The sequence below is a fragment of the Galeopterus variegatus genome, unplaced genomic scaffold, assembly GCF_000696425.1.
Source record: "Galeopterus variegatus unplaced genomic scaffold, G_variegatus-3.0.2 Scaffold2294, whole genome shotgun sequence".
NCBI lineage: Eukaryota > Metazoa > Chordata > Mammalia > Dermoptera > Cynocephalidae > Galeopterus > Galeopterus variegatus.
The window spans coordinates 140,679-159,582 of NW_007728405.1; the positions used below are offsets into that span (position 1 = coordinate 140,679).

The window sequence follows — 18,904 nt, forward strand, 5'->3', positions numbered from 1 at the left end:
TGTTACATAGAAGAGGCAACACTGCACATGGTATGTCAGAAGTGGGAAAAACTCAAGCAGTGCAGAAGTGTGGCTGATCCTATGATTTCAAACTTACTGTACATTTTATTATAGTTGGATGCAAGTAGAAGACACCATTAAGCAAAAGGGGGCATTAGTTATTAAGGGTACAGGGATATCTTCCAGAAGCCAGGGAAAGGATGTAGCTAGGCCTCAGGAAAATGATCAGTGTTAACAGCTCTCAAATGTATATCTCTATTCAAGAGAGGAGCCAGACTGAAACAAGAATCTTAGTCCCAGTTTTAAACACTCCTGGGGAAGGGATCACTGGCCCAGCCTAGGTTAGGTACACATGCCTGGTCTAATAAGATATGTCTAGGCAGGTTGGGGTAGGTTGTATAAACATGTCTGCCAGAACGCAATCACAGTAACCATGTGGATTACTGGTGAGGGCTAGATCTTAGTAAATGAAGGAGGAGGAGGGAGGCAGCCAACCCAATAAATTGCCATTTGTGTTTCAAAGCCACCGTAGCCTAGTTCACCAAAAGTTTTTAGTTTAAGCCTCTGAGAGCTTTTCTTTTTAACAAATAAATTTCTGACTTTATAATGAAAGGCAATGATAAAATTAGAATTACATTATCAGATTTGGTATAAAACCAACTTTGATAGAAGCCATACAGTAAAAACCATTAAGTAAAGAAATTACATGTGCTTCCTTTATAGTGTGAGAGACCCTGTTGTCCAGAATTGAGAAACTCAGCAAACAGTACAAAATCAGATTTCTATTACAAAATTTACTTTTAATCTTTAAAAAATCAATAGGTGTTCTATAAATGTTGCATTTTAGTGGGTCATTGTACAGACAAAAGGTATTGTTTTAGTTTTTAATGGCTTATATTAGTGCCACATTTTAACTAGTTTATAACTAGAATTGATCAGTTTGAGAAGGCTAGTTTTAAAATTTCTAAATCTCTGGCTTTTAATTTTTTCTTTGAATTTTCTTATTTTAAAAGTTGAGTTTGGTTAAAAGTGCAGTTGAGCTCTGGGAAGGAAGGCTTGCCTAATAAGGACACAGGCTTGCTCATTAATTCATTCAGCAAATATTCGTTATGTGCTAAGTTCTGTGCAATATTCCAGCTATTCAGAGGATGACATCCATATCTGTCCTCCAGGAGTACCTCAACCTCTGTTTAGAGTACTAATATATGTAAACAAGTAATTAAAGAACAGTTATTTAATAGTAAGGGACATAATTGTGGGAGAACAGACAGAGATGGAATAATATAATGGTAAATTTTCAGACAGTTCTGCACTTATTTTTGATGAGACTAAGTTGGTTTCAGTAAACTTCCTCACTGTGGTTAAGTAGCTTAAAAATGTTTTTAAAAAAAACTTTTTTAAATGAACTGAGATCATATATATATATATATATATATTTTTAAACCAAAAAGCACAAATTTGAAATTTGCTTTTTTATGATATTGGCACCTACAAATCTAAATTTAATTCTCTGTGTCTAGAAGCACAGAACTTTACTGTTGTTTGACAAATGTTTTCTGTATGTGCATATGCTAAAATTATGCAAAAGCTCCTGTAACATGTATACATGGTGTTTTAGTTGGGTATCATATTATGAATACAGATCACTTTTGTGTTCTATAAATTTCTCTTATAATTACCACTTTTTTCCTATTATTTTCTATTTTTTGCTTATTCATCTTGTATTTTTAGAAATTATTTGCACCAAACCAAGCCAAAAGTAATTTTTCTTTACTATTTTTCATATTTTATATTCTAAGAAAACTGAATTGCTGCAATTTGTTTCAAATTAGGGAAAAAAACCAGAAAACCTCACCAATATTGTGAAGGCACAAATACTAATTAATATAAAATAGTTTAATTAGATATACAGAAGTTTTAGAGAAATTTATGTAAAACAGCTGTGTAACAAAAATAATGAAAACAAAAAGTAAAAAATAAATACTCATAATCATAACATACCAAAAAAATCAAATGTTTTCATTTTTCTGGGTACCTTCCGAGTCTTTGTCTTTGGGAAGACATTTTTTACATGGTTATGATTATGATAAATACATTTTTTGTGTATCCTTTTACTTGTTAATATTGATGTTATATACTTATTTTATCTCATTATTATGGTCCTAAAAATATTCTTAAACTATGAAAGCAAGGCATGATTATAATTTCAATTAAAATAAGTTTTTTTTAAAATTGAGATATAACTTATATACAGTATCTTATGTGTACAGCTCAATATTTTTTTACATATGTAAATATCCAGTAAACCACTCCCAATTGATACAGAACATTAATACCCTAGAAATTGCTTTTGTGGTCCCCCTCCACCCTGCCAGTCAGGTACAATTTCATAGTAACTATTATTCTGACTTCTGTTACTGTAGATTAGTTTTGCCTGTTTGGACTTTTATATAAATGGAATCATACAATATTTACATATTCATATCTTTTTCTGCTCAGTCATATGTCTGAGATTTATCCATGTTGTGGGTACAGTGGCATAGTTTTAATTTTTGAATCTTCTCAAGTCTCTCCATAAAACAGAAAATAAGGGGCCGGCCCCATGACTCACTCGGGAGAGTGCAGCGCTGGAAGCGCCGAGGCTGCGGGTTCAGATCCTGTATAAGGATGGCCGGTGCGCTCACTGGCTGAGCGTGGTGCGGATGACACTGTGCGGAGGGTTACGATCCCCTTACCGGTCAGGAAAAAACAAAACAAAACAAAAAAACAGAAAATAAGAGGACCTAACCAGAAACCCACAGATAGCAACTACAATAAAACTAGGTAACACTTTAGTCCCACAAATCCCCAAATACATGTGGTTTTCCCAAGTACCATTGACAGGTACACGTGGTATTAGCATCTGTGTGTGAGAAAGAAGAGAAAAGGTAGCCAGGCTTCTAAGATCATGAGAAGAGAGGAACTCTCAAATCAGCAACGAATACCTGAAAGTGATACAGGCCAATATGAGAACAGGCTAAAACTGGAAGGAAATTTCTGTAGAATCTAATTCTGAGTGAGTACAGGGGCATCATGACAGGGCCTGTCAGTACTGGAGCTATCTGGGCCTGATGTGCTCTTGAAATTAACAAATCAAGTTTTCTTCAGGACAAAGACCTGCACTAAACAGAAACTGCTGGGAGCAAAATCCAGATTGATCAGAACAGAGACAATTGAACAAAGAAAACAGAAGGTCTAGATAAAATTGTCAGGAAGAGAATGTAGTCTCAAAAAACAGAGTCATTTTTAAAAAATCACTTAGAAAACAGAATAGCTTTATAGCTATCCTGGTGGAATATCCTTCCCTCTCAAAAGTACAGCAAGACCTATTTCACTTAAGAATGAGCAGCAGAAGAACATCACAGTAAAGTTATATAATGTTGCCAAAGACAATGAAAGTATGCCCTAGACAAGCACTGCAACCAAATAATTCAAAACAAGCTGAAGGATATTAAGAACATAACAGATGTTATGAAATAACCATATAAATTAGAACTGGGAAAATTAAGAAATAAGGTGACTGGAGAAAGGAGATTTTTAAGGAGAGGTGCTACTGCTCCTTAAAACTCAGGACGGAATTATAAAAAAAAAAAAAAGGAAAAATTATTACAGAAGTGAAGACCAAAATAGAAGGAATATAAGAGCAAATAAACACAGTGGATCATGCCTTAAGACAAATAGAATGTGGAATGGAAGAAAGGAAATAGCAAAAGAGATAAAAAGTTTTGATTGAAAGTGATAGGGATAATAGGCAGAGAAGATCAAAGAACATATAATGAGAGTCTTCAAAGGAGAAGCCCAATACAGTAAACAGAACAAATACTAAAAGCTACCATTCAAGAAAGATTTCCTCAAACATAAGAGATTTGAAATTGATATTGAAAAGGCATACAAAATAACTAGGAAAATTAACGTAGATAGCCAACACCCAGATGTACGTTAACAAAACTATAAGAGTTTAAAGAAAAAATATATCCTTTGAACATCCCAGGAAAAGACCAAGTCACTCATAAAGAAGAAAATTAGAATGTCATCAGACTTTGACAGAAGCACTTTATGCCAGAACACATAGGTTTACATAGGATACTCAAAAATTAGGTGAGCCAAAGATTTCATATATAGCCATTCTTACCTTTAAGTATGAAGGTCATAAGCAAGCTGTTATAAACATGCAATAACTCAAGGAATGTTGTTGTCATGAGTGTTTTGAGAAATCTACTGGAGAATTAGCTTTAGATAAGCATTATGACTAGGGACATAGTAAAATAAGGACTGATTGTGAACATTAGATGCATAATCATCTGTAGAACTAAGACAAGAACGTGTCCATGAAGGATATAGTATAGTGTGTATTGGCTGTAGGCATCAACATTGCACAAATGGGGGGAGAATGAGAAAGAGTATATGAAAAGTAGAGTGAACTTGCTGATCGCCTTATAGATATTAACTAGGAATAAAAGGTTATTACTTAAAATCAGACATGGGGAAAAGGGAATGGGGGGAGGCTATCTCCTAATTTTCATATTTCTTATAGTGGAGAACCAATAGTAAATTGCCCCCAGAAATATGTGGCATGGGGGTAGGGTGTATTTTAAAAAATAATTAGTATAAAGGTAATCATTAGACTAAAAATAGAAATCTTCCTGAATACTATAATATATTCCCCAAAAGAGGGAGAACAAATAAAATAGACTACATATTTGAAAGGCTATTTGAAAGCCACAGATGTATGCACACACATAATTCATGAAATGATAGAGCTGAGGTGAAGCATTGATCACACTATCATTAGCTATATATTGGTATTGAATGTATGTCTCTATATACTACAGTGGATGATCTCTGGGACATATTGTTAGAGATATACACAGACACAGATATATTTGTGTCACTCCTATACCTTTCTTAGGTAAATAAAAGTGTGTACACACTTGTAAGGATAAAAAATAAAATATAGTTATCTATAGAAAGAAGAGGGAAAGGGAGAAAGAAAAGAGATAGAAGTTAGACTTATTTGACTATACTTTATTTTGTATATATTTCTTGTAAATTTGACTTTGGAAACAAATATTTTACATAATTATAAAGCAAAATTAAATTCTAAAACTCAAAAGTAAATAAACCTACTTGTGTATTCAATAGTTTGTATAATTGCTCAGAGAATAAGTAATCTAAATTGCTTTAATTGATTAGGTTGTCTCCTCCTGGTGCTCACAGCAGAGCCCCAATAGAAAATAGCCCTCCCACTTTGGATAACATTTAGCAGGTCCTAAAAATGTTAAACATGGAGTTACCATGGACCCAGCAATTCCACTTCTAGGTATATACCCAAGAGAAATGAAAACATATGTCCACACAAAAACCTGTACACAAATGTTCATAGCAGCATTATTCACAATAGCCAAAAAGCTGAAAAAATGGAAATGTCCATCAACAGACTGATGGATAAACAAATAAATTATATCCATACAATAGAACATTATTTGGCAATAAATAGGAATGAAGTAGTGATACATGCTACAACATAAATGAACTCTGAAAACTTTATGCTAAGTGAAAAAAGCCAGCCACAAAAGGCCACATAATATAATGTTTATATAAAATGACTAGAATAGAAAATGAAAGTAGGTTAGTGTTTGCCAGGAGCTGGGGGACTTGGGGAATGGTAGTGACTGCTAATGGATATTGGGTTTCCTTTTGTGGTGATGAAAATGTAAGGAATTTAGGTAGTGATGATGGTTGCACAACTCGGAGTATACTAAAAATTACTGAATTCTATACTTTAAAAGGGAGAATTTTATAATATGTGACATATTTCAATAAAGTTGCTACTTAAAAGAAAAGGAAATAGGCCTAAGGGGAAAAGAGAATGTAAAAGGGAATTTTAAAACTCTGTGATCATTTGTTTGTGGTGTCAATATTGTTACTCTTGGTGTCTATATTGGTGTTTTTAAGAAGTGGTATTTTTGGGTAGGTGAACAGAAATACTGAGGTAAGATTGGTGAGTTTAAGTAAAAATACTGTACTTCCTGGATTTGAATTGAAAGTATCAGTTTGAGTTCATGGTGTACCTTATCTTGGAAAAATTTCCTAATTTTGTGCACTAGAGTTAAGACCTAGAAAAAAAAGACCTAGAAAAGTAATAACCAACTCAGTAATATGCCCCAGCACTTGTGGGCATTTTCTAAACACCATTTTCTATATTTTCATAAAATGAAGCAGGGCTCACTGGAGAAAAGGCTGATTCCAGATGAGGGTAAGAAAATATAAAAGATGAATCTGCAACATTTTATGATACTAAAAAACAAAGGAAGTGATTAAAAACTATGAGGGTCTGTCAAAAGGACTAAAAAAACCAACTTGAAGGGGATCTCACTGGCTAAAATTGGGCCCATTTAAGGATGATATTTATTGAAACACACCAAATATGTTAAAATTAATGAGTTCATGATACTAAACAACATTTACTGGTTACTTTTGGAGGTTATCAGGGGATCAACTGGTATAATGAACCCCCATTTACCCATTACCCAGTTTCCAACAATTATCAACTAATGGTTAATTCTCATCTCATCTGTACCACCACCCACTTCTCTATGGCCTAGGTGATTTTGAAGCAAATCCCTGACATCATATTCTTTCATCACTGAATATTTCAGTATATATCACTAAAAACACAGTCTTTTAAAATTTAACCTTAATACCATTATTAAACCTAAAAACAATTAACAATTTCTTAATATCGTCAAGTGTCCAGTCACTATTCAAATTTATATTTTTGAAAACTGATAATTAAATGGAAATAATCAAGAATTTGTCCTGGCTTTGATATGTGAAGTATACCTCCAGGGTAACCAAATGGTTGATGGGAAGGCATTTCTTTTTGTAGAACTATCATAGTAAGTAAAGAAAGGATTAGAATATTACCCATTTTGCAACCCTAGTGAATTAGTAGATCTAGACAGTAATCATCATTTACTAACAGCATATATAAGAAGAGAGGCAATCAGATATTAAATGCTTCCTACTAGAAGACATGTCATAACTTTCATTCATATTAATGCTGTCTTGTCATCCATCTTGTTGTCCTGTCCCTGGCTTGTCACCGTTGACCCACGTATTTTGAGACAGTCTTCACCTAGTTCTCAATTCATGTTCTAGATAGATAAGGCCCCATACACTGAACCACTTGACCATCTTACTTCTGCTTTAAGTCTGGTGAACCTGATTATGTAACCCCCAAGATCCCACAGTTAGCCTCATACTCCTTTCAAATGAACCGATCCCACCCTGTCTTGGAAAACTCACCTAGGTAACACTCTGGACCCAGTAAAGGCTTCCATCCACATGTCTCTCCCACTCTCTCTTGTTTCCCACATGCTCATTAAGTGCCCGTGTTCCAGATGGTACCCCACACCTTCCTGTAGACTTTTCCTATTCCCCCACAGCACCCATTATCTACTAGATATTCAGACCCTCTTAAATCACTGATAGGCTCATGTCATGATCTTAGGGAACCCATTTATAGCTGCTGTAGGGAAAATTTCCTGTGAAAATGGTCAGATGTTTGGAGTCTTGCCCAGCATTTGATGTAAATATGCAGGTACACCCAGGTGTTCCTTGGTTATTGTCTAATGTAATTGTGCACGTGTGCCCAGATGTTCTTTGGTTGTCTGACTCGCACCCAGGTGTCCTAGGTTATCAGACTTAAGTATAAAGGAAGAATGGCTCTGATCCATGGTGCCCCATGCCCCCGGGATGCCCCGGGGCGGGGGGAGCATGGGGAGGCTGCCACTGCTGCTGGAGGCTGCTGCTGCTGAGGAATGAGCTTGTGTCATCTGCCAACAGCTCCAAAGATCTTTCCCAATTACCTAGTGTGGACCTGTGTGTGAGGGGTCTGTGACCCAGTCTGTACAATGGGTCTGAAGGGTCTGAACCCTAGCCCTGACAATACAAATGGAAACTTAGTATAACTAAAATAATGAAACGTTTTGGCTTTAGTTATGAATTGCTTTAACAATACAATTGGCATAGTGACTTAGCCTTAGCAAAACAGAGGGTCTCTCTCGGAGCCCTAACCTGACAATACAATTGGCTATGTCAGCAGGATTCTGACAATTGCCTTAGCCATACAGCTGCCCATTTCTTTTAGTATAAAGAGGAAAACCCTTTGCTGTGGCCCACAGGGCCCTGTGTAGTCTGAACTCATCTGAATTCCTGAGGTATGTATTCTGTTCTCTCTGGATCTGTAAGTAATAGAACTAATCTTTCCACCGTTCTGGTCTGAGTGTCCCTCACTGTGCTGCACCTGACTACACCAAACCTTACTTAACGAATCACAACAGTAAACAAGATCGCCTGTGAAGTTTTCATGCCAAAACAATCAAACCTGAATTTGACCAAGACTCTAAATCTAACTACCAATATATAGGAAATAAAAGGGACGGGGAACACGTAAAAAACCACGCCATGAGAATGTAGATGGCAAAATCCAGGCTGTGGGAAATGCCGCAGGACAAATGACCCAGTTTCTTCAATAATGAAATTGCAAGGAAAAAGATGTGGAAGGGGAACTTATAGAGCAAAAGATATCTAAGACTTATTAATCTATCACCATTATGCCTTATTTGCATCTTGATTCAAACTGGATCAAAGAAGACAACTGAAAAAATTTGAACACTAACTGGATTCTTTGATATTAAGAGATGATTGTTAATTATTTTTAGGTTTAACAATAGTATTGAGATGAGGTTTTAAAAGTCTATGTTTTTAGTGATATATACTGAAATATTTAATGATGAAATGACATGTCAGGGATTTGCTTGAGAATAATTTGAGCCATAAAGATATGGGTAGTGGTACAGATAAGATGAGAATTAGCCATTAGTTGATAATAGTTGGGAGCTGGGTAGTGGGTTTATGGGAGTTTATTATGCTAGTCATTCTCAAAGTATGGTCACTGGCCCAGTAGCTTCAGCACCAACTGGGAACTTATTAGAAATGCAAATTTGAGGGCTGGCTGGTTAGCTCACTTGGGAGAGCATGGTGCTGATAACACCAAGGATTAGGGTTCGGATCCCCATACAGGCCAACTGCCAAAAAAAAGGGAAAGAAGTGCAAATTCTTTGGCCTTCTTCCCCATCTGCCATATCCGGGATGGGGCTCAGTGATTTGTTATAACAATTCTTCCAGGTAATTGTAATGCTTTCTAAAGTTTGAGAACCACTGTTCTATGCCATTCTATTTTAGTTTATGTTTGAAATTCTAATGATAAGAAATAAAAAAAATAGTTTGAAGGATGTAAGAAGCCAAATTTACACATAGCTAGAAGCTGGTTTAGAGGCTGACAGGTCATGTAATTTTCTTAAGTGATCAGATGAATTGGCAAGGTACTATCAGAGAGCCAGCTGCTAATGATAATCTTAAGCCAAATCAGAAATTTTGCTTTTCTCTTGAAACAATGGCTCTTCATCAAAATCACCTAAGAACTTTAAAATACATGCCCAGACTCTACACCGAGAGATTCTGCATTTAATTGGTTTGGATTAGGGCCTTGGGTTTTGTTTTTTTTTTGTTTTAAAAAGCTTCCAAGATGATTCTAATATGCAGCCTGTATTGAGCATCAGTGTTCTAACTTTAAGTGCATAAAAATTACTTCAAGAGCTTGTTAAAAGCTTTCAGTCCCTCATCCCCAGAGAGTCAGCTTTGATAGCTTGGAGTAGGGCCCACGAATTTGCATTTCTAATAAGCTAACAGGTGATAGGGATGCTACTGACCTGAGCACACTGAGTGACATTATCTTAAAGTAAGGGATAGTCCAATCCTGTTAAAGAAAGAGATAAGCATAAGTGAGAGCATAGGGAACAAAAAGGAATATATTTTCTTCCCGTCTTAGGTTCTTAGGGCTAAGGGCCGTATAATAAAAGACAGATTAACAAGAAAAATACAATTTTATTTCATATAAGTTTTACATGAATCAGAAGCCTTCAGAAATGAAGACCTCCAAGAAACAGGAAAACCTGTGTATTTTTATGTACATGTGATGATGAGTAGACAGTCATGGAGAAGTATGATTGGACAAAGGGGGTATGATTTAATGGTAGTTGTAAAGCTATAGACTACGCCAGTTGTATGGCTATGGCAGTCATGTTGTTAAATTGGGAAAGATCTTGGGAGATATTGGTAGACGACATGAGCTCAGTCCTCAGCAGTAGCAGCAGTAGCAGCAGTGGCCTCTCAGGTCATCCCTGGGGCACTGGCAGCAACAGCCTCCAGCAGTAGGAGCGGCCTCCCTGTGGCCCCCCAGGGGCAGGGGGTGCCATGGGTCAGAGCCACTCATCCTTTATACTTAAGTCCATAACCCAGGACACCTGGGTGCACAGGCGCAATTACATGAGACAATAAGCTACACCTGGGTGCATGTGCATATTTACATCAAATGCTCAGCAAGATTCTGAACATCTGAAGGGAGACAATAAGCCACACCTGGGTGCATGTGCATATTTACATCAAATGCTCAGCAAGATTCTGAACATCTGAAGGGCCCTGACCTTCACTTTCCCTACAGTAATAAACCTGGGGAAACTTAGCAAAAGCTGTTCAGATTCTTCTATGTCCCTGTCTTCAGAGACAAGGATGTTTCTTTCCTCCTGGCATTGGGAGGGTAACTCTAGAATGAGTTACCTGCCTCAGGGGAGAAAGGTTGGGAGGTCAGAGAGTGATTGTCCTGCTTCTGCTGTGTTCTCAATTGCTAAGGTGCCATATATTGGGGTAGTGTGTTCTGAACCCCTTCAAGAGGGATATTTAAAAATTCATCTTCAGGGTTCTCACTGCTGGTACTACTCCATTACACCTAGGGAGGGTGCCTCATTCCCTTCTACAGTATTAATACAAACATGAATCAAATATTCCATGGCATAATTGGGGAAGAAAAGTCACTTTAAAAGCACAAATAGATCTTTTTGACTTACTGTAAAGTAAGGCAAATCATAACTAAAGCCAAAATGTTTATTATTTTAGTTATTATTTTAGTTATACTAAGTTTCCATTTATATTGTCAGAGCTAGGGCTCAGACCCCTCCAAACCCATTGTACAAACTGGGTCCCCAGACCTCTCACACGCAGGTCCATGCTAGGTAATTGGGAAAGATTCCAGGAGTTGTTGGCAGATAACATGAGCTCAGTCCTTAGCTTCCTCAGCGACAGCAGCTTACAGATCCAGTAGCTTACAGGTCCGGCAGTGGCACTGGCTTTGCAGAGTCCCGGGGGCACTAGCAGCAGCATCCTCCAGCAGCAGTAGGGGCATCCCCGGGATGGGAGGCCCTGTGGATCAGAGCCAGTCATCCTGGGTACACATGTGCAATTACACTAGAGGATAACCAAGGAACACCTGAGTGCACGTGCCTGTTTACATCAGATGCTTGGCAAGATTCTGAACATCTGAGGGGCCCTGACCATTTTTCCTATATTTTCCCAACACTTACGAATAAAAATTGTTCAACTTACTGATTGAACAAAATGTAATCCTGTCCCCCACAATTTAGTAACTATTAAAGACCTGTTCTCTTCTGATTTTGTTTTGCTTGTATATTTTTTGATTACTAATCAAAACCAGAAATCACTTAATTTTAATTTTGAATACTTAACGTTTTAAGTCATAGGTAATTACACATTTTTTTAATGTAAGAATTTAGTTTAACTTTGCTGTTAAATTACTGTTATATCCTTTGACATTTGCTTTTAGTGCTAAGTTGCATGCTGCAGATTTTATTTTTGTTGGTTCATGTGGACTGTGGGAAAAAAACAGGAATATATAGGATAGTGATAATATTATCTAAACATTTTCTTACATTTTCTCTTCTCAGGATCATGCATCCATAAGTTTTTAGATAAACATTTCTATGTTTAATTTTAGTAAGTGTCTGAAGGTGGACCAAGGACAGAATGTCTACCAAACTGGAAAAGTATTTTGAGACCTAACAAGAAAATAGGCCATTCCATGGGGTAAAGAAAAGAATTTTATTAGAGGGTAATTTACAGTATGATAGGTCAGGCAGATGATGACCCAAAGGCATACACCAAGTTCTTCCCCACTGTCTCCTGGCTGAACTCAGGTTTATATAAGCAGTTTGTAAACAAGCTTAACTAGGTCCAAATGTTGATTCAGGTGGCCAGGCTGGCTTATCACATATACATCATCCTCCTTTATAGTTGGCAGGTTGTTCCTATCTACTGTTCTAACTATCTTACCTCTAGTTATTGTTATATTACCTCTAGTTACTGTATAACCTTATGAGCAAAGCTCTCACAAAGGCATAACAGGTGGTAAGGGCTCAAGACAGAGTTATGTGCACAGTACCACAGTAAGACATTTCTTTCTGGCTGATTTGTTTTTTGGGTGTTTAAAAACCATATTTTAAAGTTTAAGAAATTATGAATCTGTGGTTTTAAAATACAATTTAAAATGAGATCTGTTTCATCTACATCATGAGAATAGACTAGATTTAAAATGAAGAATGTGTCTGTCATAAGCCTGGTCCAAACTATTAAGTACTATATTAATAAATTGAGTCTCATTTGTATATATCAATGATTTTTAATCTCTGTGTAAAATAGTAGTCATATAGTATTTCATAATTTTTGTTTGTCAAACACAAATGACAAATAAGTTAATTTCATTTTATTGCCAGAAGCAGATTGTTATCTTTGAGGTTCCCAGTCTACTACACTTATTTTTTTAAAAAGATGACTTCACATATTATATATATATATCTATCTTGAATTTATTCTTAATTTCGAAAGAGTTTCTAATATATGTTTTTTTTATTTTAACTTCTCAATATACATCGTAGTTGATTTTTGTGACCCTTTACCCGTTCCTCTTACTCCCTCCCTCCCCCACTACATCATCTCTGTTCACTTGTGTTAAAAAGTTCAAGGAATTGTTGTGATTGTTGTGTCTTCTTCCCCCGCACCCTATGTTTGTGTGTTTATTTATTTATTTTTAGCTCCCACAAATAAGTGAAAACATGTGGTATTTCTCTTTCTGAGCCTGACTTGTTTCACTTAATATAATTTTCTCTAAGTCCATCCATGTTGCTGCAAATGGTAGTATTTTATTCTTCTTTATAGAGTAGTATTCCATTGTGTGGATATACCACAGTTTCCTTATCCACTCAGAAAGTTTCTAATATTTTTATACTGCCAATGGAGCAAAGCTATGGTTTCATTACTTTCTCTTGATAACTTTATTATTAGATCTTTTAATTAAGCCACTATGCAACAGTTAGGGGTTTGAAGGGGGTGGGGGGAGTTTTTAAAAAAGTGTTAGTGAGTGGTTAAAAAGTTATTCAGTATTTTTGTCTTATATGAAATTTTATTAGGAATTTAAAGTTTTGTTTTATAGTAGTATAAGTTGTGAATCTTTTTCTATACTTGTCCATTTCCTCCAAATTTGTTGTCAGAGTGAGCCCATAGCTAGTGATGAATATTTCTGAAAAAATAATAATGTAAAACAAACAAAAATATCCAGCCCAAAGCAACAACAACAAAAAAATCAGACAATTTAACTATAGGCTGAAAGGCTGGAAGAATGCAAGAAGAATCCAAAAAGAATATATGTATGTTTAGTCAAATTAATTATTCTTCTAGCAAATACATATGTTGCATCGGAAAAATGGGAGAAAATGCATATAATACCATTTATCAAAAAGTTTGGTTTTTTTCTTATTCTTTTATTCACACACACACACAAGAATCTCTTTTGTCTTAGTTGATGCTTACTGATATCTCTAGATAACTTTCTCAGACAGATTCTAGGAGAGTTTATACTTACTGCATCCTGAACAAATAAAAGAAAAAGAAGTAGATCCATTTACCTACACTTTCATGATTTAGAATGTGTATCAGAGATGCTTTGATTACATTGTGTTTAGTTTCAATTTTTAGTTACATTTTGAAATATTGTAATCAGACATTTTATAGATGTAGTCTGTGGAGAGCTTTAAGAATTAGTAGTAAGATGTCTTTTTTTTCTATAGAATCTTTGTGTTTACTTGTTCAGTATTATTAAAAATAATAATGCAGATTGAAATAATGTGGGTTTTTTGTAGTTCTTGAGAGATTTCATATACTGTTTTGTCATTTTTTTTTACTGTGTACTTTAAAATTATATCTGTATCTTCTGTTCAGTACACTATAATTTTATTAAGAAAAATATTTTTAATAATTCCAGAATAAATATATATTCTTTCAAAAAATTATCTTTTTAACGTGTCCAATTTAAAACTTCGTTAAAAATTTTTTTTCAATAAATCAATTTTTCTCTTGTTTTTCCATATCCAGTGGTCATATGCATTAGAAAAACCCAACACTGGCAGCATATTTAATATTGCATGGTCAATTGATGGCACTCAGATTGCTGGAGCCTGTGGAAATGGACATGTTGTTTTTGCACATCTGGTGGAGCAACGTTGGGAGTGGAAAAATTTTCAAGTAACATTAACTAAAAGAAGGACCATGCAGGTATGGTTATGTTCCAAGGTTGATTAAACCTGCTTTTTTTTTTTTTTTTTTAAACATTGGTTTCCTATATAGAATAAAGAATTTTTTTTGTTAATAATATTTAATCAAGTTTATAAAAATTCAGTCACATTAGAAATATTTAAATTATACCACTAGTCACTTTTTTATGACATAAGATAAGAACCTTTCACAGGTGTAGAACCTGAATGCTCATAGCTACTGTGGTTATGGGTTTAGGACAGGGATAGTGAGATTAAGCATTTAGGGAATATATGGATTCAGTATAGAAGGTGAGAAGAAGCTATGACAAATAGGAGCAAGTTAGATTTAACTCCTGGAGCTGATTCTAAGGCAGGCCTAACCTGCTAGTTACTGACAGGGTTACATTGTTTTACTTATTTATAATTGGATGAATTTATTTAACCTGATTTTTTTTTTTTTTTAATTTCCTTTTAAGGATTACCTAAGGCAAGTGAAAATGGGGAAATTGTAAGAAGTTCTTATTGGGGGATAGGAGGTGTAGGGGAGAAAAAATATCTTTTACTCTACCCATTCTGGGTTCATGGCTGAGGCCTCTTTAACAAAAGACAGACTAACAAGAGAAAAGCATACAAATTTATTTAATATAAATTTTACGTGATATGGGAGCCTTCATGAGGAAATGAAAACCCAAAGAAATGGTTAAACCTCTGTACTTTTCTGCTAGGTTTGATGAAGAGTGTATAGTTGTGGACAAATATGATAGGGCAGAAAAGGTAAAATCTAATGGAAATAAACTGGGGGAAACTTAGAAGTCCTGTTTTTCTGATTCTTCTTTGTGTCCATGTGTCTTCAGAGATAAGGGTGTTCCTTTCCTCCTGGTATAGGGAGGACACCTCTCACATGGTCTTATGACCTGCCTCAGGGGAAGGTCAGAAAACCTCACTAGGTTTTATTACCTGCCTCAAGGGAGAAGGGTAGGGTGAAGGTCAGAGTGACCTTCCTGCATCTCCTGTTTTCCCTGTTCCTTCAGCTTAAAATATTCAGTATGCTGTGGTGCCATGTTTTGGTGTCCTTAACCCCATCACAATAAAAACAGGTAATTTTGAAATGAAATACTCGATAGATCAATATAGGAAGATTGGGATATGGCAGTGGGAGATGGGGGAAAATGTTTTACTGGTCACAGAACATCAGTGGGAGGAGTTATCTCCTCAATTATAAGTTTCTTAAGGGCAACAGGTACTATTTTGTCTTTCTTATAAGGCCTCCCCTAGCCCAGTGCCTTGCATATAAAAAGCTCTCAACAAGTATATTTTTAAAAAGTTGAAGAAAAGTACGAGGAGGAAGCCAAAGACAATGTGCCAATGCAAATCCTCTGCCAAAGAAAGGGGGACTCACATTCTTCCTCTTCCTCTTATCTGTGTTAGTTGCCTGTAACTTCAATATTTATAATTCATGTTATTGTGATTGCTATAAAAATTTGGAAACATATATCATGTGATTTGTCAGGCAGGTCTCTTCATACATTCTGTTAGCCCAAGTATCCAGATTTTTTAATTTGGATAATATGATTACCAGATTCATCATAATTAGGTACATTATGCATTTTTTGTTCTGTTTGCTTATTTTAAATTTTTAAAACTTTTTATTTGGAGAATTTAAGACATACACAAATAGAGTAGTGTAATGGATTTCCATAATGTTCATCATCCCATCCCAATAACCATCAGCCTATGATCTAGCCTGCCCAATCCATGTCCATCTCTATTTTCCCTTTTTCTCAATTATTTTGAAGCAAATTTGGACATCTTACTTCATCTGTAAAATTTCAGTATATACAGCTAAAAGATAAGACACTTCTTAACATAACCATAGTACCAGTAGCATATCCTAAAAATAACCACCCCATAATAATATGAAATTATCACAGTGTTTAAATTTTAGGTTGTCCATCACATGTCACAATTTTAAAAGTTTGAGTCAGTATTCAAAATGGTTTACATGTTGCACTTGGTTGATGTGTCTTTTTTTGTTGTTTTTTTTGGCTGCTGGCCTATATGGGGATCCAAACCCTTGACCTCGGTATGATAGCGCTCTAACCAAATGATCTAACCAGCCAGCGGGTTGATGTGTCTTTTAAGTCTGTTTTAGTCTATAGGTTACACTTCCAGCTCTATTTTTCCCCCCCTGAGTTTGTTAAAGAAACCAAATTGTTTGGTAGAGTTTCTTACAGTCTGGACTTTGCTGATTGTATGACCATAGTGTGGTTTAACATGCCCTTCTGTCTTCTGTATTTCCTGTAAATTAATGGTTGAATCTAGATAATGGTGTAAATATATATTTCTGTAAATTAATCTGGGAACTAAAATATTATTCATAGTATACTTGATCTTTCAGTATCCATGAGGGATTTATTCTAGTACCTCCGTGAATACCAAAATTTGCAGATTCTCAAGTCACTTGAAGAAAATGGCACATTATTTGCATACAAACTATGCACATTCCCCTGTATACTTTAAATCATCTCTAGATTACTTATCATACCTAATACAATGCAAATGCTATGTAAATAGTTGTTAAACTGTATTTTTAATTTCTATTATTTTTTATTGTTGTATTGTTACTTTTATTGTTTTTTATTTGTTTTTTAATATTTTTGATCCGTGGTTTGGTGGAAACTGCAGGCATGGAACCTGCAGGTGTGGTTCCATGGGCCAACTGTAATGTGCCTGTGACAAAGAATGCTTTGTGAGTTACAGTCAACTAATTTGGGGCATAATTATTATGTCTGTATAGTGCATGGGAGCTAGCTAATATGCTATTGCTAAAATAAGTTCTAGCTTTAATTATAAAAATGTCCCAAGATGAGACTATATCTCAAAACAGTTTTTCTTTCATTATGAAAAGGAATCTTTCTAGCAATTAGAAGATTTTTTTATGTGAGATAACTGTGGAAGTTTTTGAATGGCTTATCAAATCCAAATTATCTTTGTACTTAACATAATGTTTGTAAATAAATTTTCAAAATTTTAGAACTAGAACACTTTATTTTTTATTTTTTTCCTTTTTGTCTTTTTTCGTGACCGGCAACGGATCGCAACCCTCAGTGTCGCGCCCGTACTGGACCGGGATCGGCAACGGGATTGCAACCCTCAGTGTTGCGCCCGCACCTCGCTCAGCCAGTGAGCGGCCGGTCTGTATGTGGGATCCGAACCCTCGGCGGGAGCATTGCTGCGCTCCCAAGCGGCGCACTGTAGCAGTGCACCACCAGGCCGGCCCCGAACACTTTATTTTTTAAAAGGAGTTTTACTCTCTCAGTAATTATAAAACATTTGATTTCATTTTTGCTAAATTGGACCGATTCAGTGTTTTTTCTTAGAATAATTTTATTCACTCATTCAATGGATATTTATTGAGTGAGCCTTACTGGCCGGGCATTGGGCTAAGCAATGGGGAATGCAGTAGTGAATAGGACCCTGTTCTCATGGACCTCCAAGGTTGGTATCTTCAAAAAAAATTTCCCCATAAATTCAACTCAAATTGATTTAAGGTGAAAAATGAAGGGAAAGAAAAAAAAGAATAAATTTTGTTGGTTCATGTGAAGTCAAGAGCTAGACTTGTTTCAGGTAAACACCTTTAGGGTCCTTGTCTATTGTGTATGTCACTAGAAACGCAAAAGAAAATGATCTAAGCATTTAACAAAAAGGAGTTTTATTGTGGGTTGTGCAAACCAGGAGCAAGGTCAATCTTATGACCTAAAATAAACCAAGCTTCCTGAACAGGTAGGAGTTACAACTTGTAAGGATCTAGCTATAGGAACTTGTACATATTTAACAAAGGCTGGGTTATTCCTATGCATATTTAAGTGAGGATGAGCCTGCATGCACGTTGTGGTGTCATGTATATTATATGCTCCCTATGTTCTCTTGGGGGTGGAAATTTAAAGATTAAACTGAAGGGTGGTTGACCTTGTGTGGTTAGAAGGTAAAATTAGGGGCAGAGTTTGTAGCCAAATGGGGTCCATTGCCTGATGTGCTGCAAGCCAATACACTGAGACACTAGTATTTGCAGCAGGAAAAAAGGTTTATTCATGAGGCAGCCAAGCGAGGAGATGGGAGAATAATCTCAAATCTGCCTCTTCAATGGCAGGGAGCTAGAGACATTTATGGGGAGCAGGTTAGGGGTAGTGAGGATCATGTGTGGCAGTGACTGGATAAAGGGTTTGAGGAGGTTCTTCAGCTATCTGCACATGTGCAAGCTGTCTGCATGCCTCTCTTTGGTTCAGATGTTCAAAAACTGGCAGCTTTAGCATGGTCTGGAGGTGGAGTTTTTAGCCCTTTTCCCTCTTTTGTCAAAAGTT

At 35.9% G+C, this 18,904-nt stretch overlaps 1 protein-coding gene across 1 annotated transcript in view; it reads left to right on the plus strand.

The window, feature by feature from the left end:
• The window catches only part of IFT80 (intraflagellar transport 80), a 124,691-nt gene that overhangs the window by 66,783 nt on the left and 39,004 nt on the right, over positions 1–18,904 (plus strand). The window contains exon 9 of the mRNA XM_008581208.1: positions 14,383–14,562. Within this exon, the coding sequence (XP_008579430.1) occupies positions 14,383–14,562 (180 nt within the window). The remainder of the gene's footprint in view (positions 1–14,382; positions 14,563–18,904) is intronic.